This window comes from Cryptomeria japonica, chromosome 10 (assembly GCF_030272615.1).
Source record: "Cryptomeria japonica chromosome 10, Sugi_1.0, whole genome shotgun sequence".
Taxonomy (NCBI): domain Eukaryota; kingdom Viridiplantae; phylum Streptophyta; class Pinopsida; order Cupressales; family Cupressaceae; genus Cryptomeria; species Cryptomeria japonica.
Genome location: NC_081414.1, coordinates 271,161,405 through 271,167,878, shown reverse-complemented (window position 1 = coordinate 271,167,878; position 6,474 = coordinate 271,161,405). Strand labels below are relative to the sequence as shown.

General features: G+C 31.3%; 1 protein-coding gene across 1 annotated transcript; it reads left to right on the top strand.

Annotated features, from left to right (window-relative positions):
* Positions 1-505: 505 nt before the first annotated feature.
* Positions 506-1,034, top strand: LOC131039121 (citrate-binding protein-like). The gene is made up of 2 exons (XM_059212376.1): positions 506-580; positions 681-1,034. Exons 1-2 carry the CDS (start codon positions 506-508, stop codon positions 1,032-1,034), a joined length of 429 nt encoding a protein of 142 aa, XP_059068359.1.
* Positions 1,035-6,474: the final 5,440 nt, after the last annotated feature.

Below are 6,474 nucleotides of genomic sequence, written 5' to 3'. Positions count from 1 at the left end.
AGATTTTATTTTCTAAAATGTTTAAATAAATATTTTCATAATATAGTAAAAAAGGTTAAATAAAAGGATCCAAATTTAATATACTTATCATTGAAATATCTTTCTTATTATGATGGTCTTATAAATCATTTTTATATTTTATTTACTTTTATAAATTTTTATAATAAATTATTTAAAATTACGATTAAGAGATATAAATGAAAAAATTTAACATTCATATATTTATTATTAAATGTCTTTATTATTATAGTTATTAGCAATTTATTTTATTTACTATTTTAAAATTATGACAAGAAAATATTATAAAAAAAATCAATTATTAGAATGGCTAGATAAGTATGACCTCATTTTATTTACTATTTAAAGATTACAATAAGATATTGAACAAGAAAATCCAACTGATGGTTTTACTCAGGTGACATTAACTGACTCAAATATTGAGATACAAAAACCATATGATAAAAATCTCTCGGATTGCTACAGCTTCGTTGATGGTGTCCATGACATGTGGGTTTACAGCGATGACAAACCTCATAATCCCAGCAGCAACACTAGGCCCAGGACAGAAATCCGCATCAAGGTTAGTCATTCATTTTTAATCGATCATCTTCCTCTAAAATTTATATGAGATGCCGCAAATATGTTGTTGTGTGTGTTTAACTTAAGGTAACATATTTCAGGGAAAGGACTATAAAACTGGGGTGTGGCAATTCGAGGGTGAGGGATATGTTCCACGAGGGACGAATGGAGTATGCGTGATGCAGATTCATGGCTATGTGGGACACGCCACAGTGATAATGTTAGATGCTGTGAATGGAGATCTAAAGCGATACCATGCCGATGTAGTGTCGCCTGATATTTTTGATCGGTGGTTTCATCTGAATGTTATTCATGATACAGACCAGAGGAAAGTCACCGTGTTTGTGGATGGGGAGGAGAGGATAATGGTTGATGTGATAGGGGGTGACAACTATTATTTTAAGTGTGGAGTGTACGCTCAGACCGACGAGTCATCCTGCATGGAATCTCATTAGAGAAATATCAAACTCTGGAGCAAATAAATTGAGACTGTGAGAGTCCTTAATTGTCGGTGATCAGTATTTGCAGTATGCTATGTTATGTGTAAAAAAATTTGACTATTACTCTACTAAGAGCACTTATGCTAAGACGATCTTTTGTTACTTAGATTACAACTTCAATTGATGCAGGTAGTCCTGAACCAATATATGATGAATTGTGTTTACAATTTATCTTATGTATCTTTACAAGACATCTAAAAACGGGTTTTGGTTATTTTCACATAAAATAGCACGCTGAAAATATCATATGTATCATTTTATTATATAATATTATATCTTTTTTAATGATATTATATTGTATGTTGTATATCAAATTGTATGTATATGTTCTGGTGATAAGATCTAGAATCTAAATTTGATGGTTGTATGTATGTTGGCGTTCTTATTGGAAAATATGAATTAAAATTTATCTTAATGTTTGATGGATGACATCAAATGGATAAGCATGAATTTTTTTTTAGGTCATCCACAATAGCCATTCACTTTAATGTTTCAATCTTGCTATCAGTCATTGAACTCATTGTTTAATCTATTTGGTATTCAATCAATTAAAAGTTCTGATTTTTGAGAAACCTGAAAAATGGGTAAAACATGACTATACCAATTTTATATGGAGAATAGTTGTTGTATGATGATGAGTGATCCATCATATTTATCCACATATTGGGTGACTAGACCAATGAATCCTCTAAGAGATGAATTTCAATTGTTGGTTTTATTGTCATTTCACCATTATTCATTATAATGTTCTATTTAGGGAAAATTGATATAATAATTTCTTTAGGAGGTGATGAATCTTGACCTTTGGCATCTAAATGGAGGGGATACAATAAAAGTTCTTATGTATGTAAAATACACATACAATAGAAGAAGTTGTGACTAGATGTCATGAGAGCGAAAGTGTAACAACTTAAATTGTGCAAACAAAACTTCTTAAACATTAAACAAAACAAACATTCAACAACTTCTATTAGCTTCCATGATACAATATTACAACAATACACAAGGCATGCAATTGATATCTATTAAGATCCACATAAAATATGTAATTCCCACTAAATAGTGTAGTAAGTACAAGAATAAGTTCATCTCAAGTACATAGAATAATATCAAAATATCACAATACACATCTAGTAATAAAAAAAGAAGATAGCATCATTACGTACTCAAGATATGGAAATAATTAATCCTATAGTTCTCATCCATGATAAGAATAGATATAAAAGACATACACAAATAATGTAGACCATCAATTTTATTTAATGAATTCTACTTGTACAACCTTACAAGTTGATACACCAAGCTCTCATTCTTTTTTCTACTAATCAATGAAGGGTTTGTACCGATAAGAAAAATTTCCCTTGCCTCACCATCCATTTGTAAAGTCAAAGAAGTGTCATCAACAATCCAAAGGTGTTATATGATATAACACTTGTGATTATCCTTTTTACCTCAATATCTTATTAAACCATAATCATAAGTATAAAACTATATATCTAAAATAAAAGAAAATTTACACAAAATTTTGGCACTTTGCAACATATTCAAACTTTTAAGATCTTAAAGGGATTTGTGGCATGGAAATCATGGTTGGAGAGGGAATCTCCAATCATATGATCCTATAAAAAATAAACCATAAAATTGAAATCTAATAGAATAGGACATGTTTGGAAATAAGATTAAAAAGGGGAACCTATGGTTGCAATCTACAACAAAAAATGGAGGACTGGTGTGCTATGCTCCCTAATTGTAGGGGCACCCAAACTAACAAAATGGAGTATAAATGTAATCAAGAGTTGTTGTAGGTCTGTCTCCCAAAAGTTTAGCTAAAAGGTATCAAACATAGGTGTTGGGTGCCTTAGTATAAAGTTTTCATCCATTCAAATTTTAAAAATGTCTATAATAGTCATCCATGCACTGCTATAACATTCTATGATGTGAGATTTGAACCTGCGCACATGAAATGGGAAAAATAGTTGTGTTGTAAATGGGCTTTCCTATGCCAAACCTCATGTTAGTGTTTCATCCTCCACAATAATAATTATTGATGAAAAATAGAGGCTATCCTTAGAATGATAGATGCTAAATAATAATGGAAATACTAAAATAAAATTCTTATATATTAGGAATTGAAATGGTGATGCAATGCTCTTTAGACAAGTTCTTCAATTTTTAGTGCAACAAAATGATCACAAAACATATTCAAACATGAAGTCACACTTGAATGTTGAATACTTGTAGTCTACTATTCCTTATGATCAAATTTGTTGTCTAATGATGTAGAATGCAGATTGATTGCTTCTTTTTAGAACTTTACTTTATGAATCATAGAAAATATGATTTATATAGGGATAAAAAGATATTTTTGATTAAAAAAAACCAACATAAAATGGTCAAGTACAAAAATCAACACTAGAATTCAAATTATGAGGGCCAACACTTGCATTGGCTGCAATTTCAGGGAATTTCAGTAGAACATAGGTGTTGAGTGCCCTAATCCCACCAAAATTAAGAATCTAAAAGGGGGTCATGAATACTGAGGTTTGTGATGTTAATTCTAGTACTATTTTGTGTAATTGATGATAGTTAAATTATGAGATAAATAATTAAACAATAGGGTAAGATAGGACCCAAATAGGCTTAAAATGACCAAGAAAAGAGCACATTAATGTAGGGTCTTAAATAGAGTGTGAAATTGTAAAGGGATTCAATTCACTACACTATATTTAGCCCATACTTTAGCATGAGAATGAAAATACCCTCACATTTCTAGTAAATAGAGAGAGAGAGAGAGAGAGAGAGAGAGAGAGAGAGAGAGAGAGAGAGAGAGAGAGAGAGAGAGAGAGAGAGAGAGAGAGAGAGAGAGAGAGAGAGAGAGAGAGAGAGAGAGAGACATATAAATATACAAAGTAAATGTAACCAAAATAATAAAATTTTATAAGTGAAATAGGTGTTCAGAGATCTCGATGTAAATGATGTCTAAACTATCAATACCATTCTCCAAATGTTATTGATATAATTCTAGAAGGAGACAAGAGCATATACCATTATGTTGAGAGTGGGACCCATGGTCCATCAACTAGAAAGTTTTGTTATTCTAGGTGTCCATAGTGCTATTATGAATTCTAACAGCCAACAATTTATTATTTTGGGTGATTCATTTGTTTCAAAAAAACAATCAACCTACCAAGCCCCACTATAATAGGAGATAAATGAGTTAGAGAGTGTAAACAAAAATGTTCATGCTAACAAGCTATATTGTATTAGATGATAAATGCCTTAGAAAGTATGTAATCATGTTCAACAAAGGATCAAACTAGAACGTTGTGTTACACAACATGATAGAGATGAGTCATATGGATGCCACTAGCTATCAAATCATGTTATGTTAGGTGATCCATATATCATAAACACTTCAAGAATTAATATAGTGAGCTATAATATACTACATAATTAAAATAATTTTTATATGGTATGAAAGTTGCTAGAGATAACTTATCAATTATACCTCAGAGGGCATTAGGCAACACAATGCCACCACTTCAAGGGTACATCAATGAATTAATATAGGAAATAAGGAAGCCTCATATGCATCTCCTTAATATGTTATAATATTGCTATGTTGATATCTTAAGAAAGAGATAAATCCACATCAAAGATAAACACACTTTGATAGAAATGAGATATCCTTTTGAAGAATGGACACATCCAAGATAGGAAGAAAATTCATATAAATGATGCAAATATTCAAATAAGGAAGAGATCATTATAAAAGAAATATATTGCAATGACGACAATGAGATCCTTATCAAAAATACATAGCTATAGGAAAAGGAAAAGGGACGAGAGGATCCTTCTCTAAGATATGTAGATCCATAGAAGAAAGGGCATCTTGAAACATAGATGCACACAAGAGAAGGTGAAAATATCTTTAATAAAGGATTCACATAATAAGGAAATGGAGAGGGGATCCTCAAACAAGGATGCACACAAGATAAGGAGAGGAGATTCTCAAGAAAGGATGCACATTGCCCAATAAAAGGGAGAGGGGATCCTCAAACAAGGGTAAATACTTCCCATGAAAATGGAGAGGGGATCCTCATACAAGGATGGATTCATCAAGAGAAGTTGTCCATGACCCTAATGTGTAGGTGATAAAACTACACTAGAGACTATTATATTGTTTACCTACAAAAAAAGGTTGCATGTGAGATTGTACCATTATGAATGACAATGAGCCCCCATATACAACTATAAATGGCACATGGCGAGGAGAAACATAATAGAAAGAAATGCTATTTAGAAGGAATAAAAGAAAGGTACAACTCATCTTCACTTTTCATTTGAATGATACCATATTTGAGAAGTTGAATTTTACTTTCCAAGGCTTGACATGTGAAATGGCGATGCACTAGAGGATAAAACAAAACAAAGGATTTTTTTGATTATGTTTAATAAATTTATTGAATGATTTAGAGGAGGAAGAGTAAGACATTTTGATTTAAGAATTTCCAAGAAATTATTCTCTTATTTAGATGGATGGTGAGGAGTAGGAAGTAATCCTTTCTCTTGTGGAGAGAGGTTTGATTGCTCGTAGGTATAATACATAAATGAATTAGACAATGAAGGAAGGTATGAAGACAAAGGAGGAGGATGGAAACCTAAATCCTCTTTAGAAAAGTTGATGTAGGTTTCAAAGGAGGCTTAATAATTTGTTTTATACACCCTAAACCATTTCCTTTGTAGAAAAGATTAGATATAATTTTAAAACCAACCCCATAATGTGTTTCTAAATCAAATGTATGATCAATTGTTTTGAAATAATTTGGCTCCTTATTGGGTGTTGAGATGTGAGGATTAAAATGTTCATTTTTTAAATTCAGTCAGTCCATGTATGCTAAGATATAAAGAGTCACGATCAACATCAAGAAACATGTTAGAAGAAGTATTTGAAAGAGATTTAGAAGTATCTTGGACAAATGAAACACAAGGTTCCTTCAAGTTTTTGGATAAAAATTGTGGAACTTTATAGCATTCTCCAAAAAAGGAGGGTGTAAAGTCTAATGGACCTCAAATTTTGCTAAGAAAGTACTATCACCAAAAGATGATGTTATAGATAAAATAATAGCATTAAGGGAAGATATAGATCCTACCTCTTTTTAAACACCATCTTAAGGATTTTTATTAGCTTCCATTGTGTATAATTTATCACCATGTACAAATTTTATCATGCAACATAGAGTAGATAGGACTACTTGTATAACATGAATCCATGATCTACCTATATGGGGTTTGTATGTGAGTGTATTGTGCATGACATGGATAGACATGGTTAAAGTGATAGGTGATGTGATTATACAAAATGACTTTCTACCAACATTATAAAAGCCACATT

Coding starts and splice junctions, on each gene's coding strand:
- LOC131039121 (XM_059212376.1), top strand. CDS start 506: ATGTGGGTTTACAGCGATGACAAACCTCATAATCCCAGCAGCAACACT. Junction 581..680: donor GGACAGAAATCCGCATCAAG/GTTAGTCATTCA, acceptor AACATATTTCAG/GGAAAGGACTATAAAACTGG.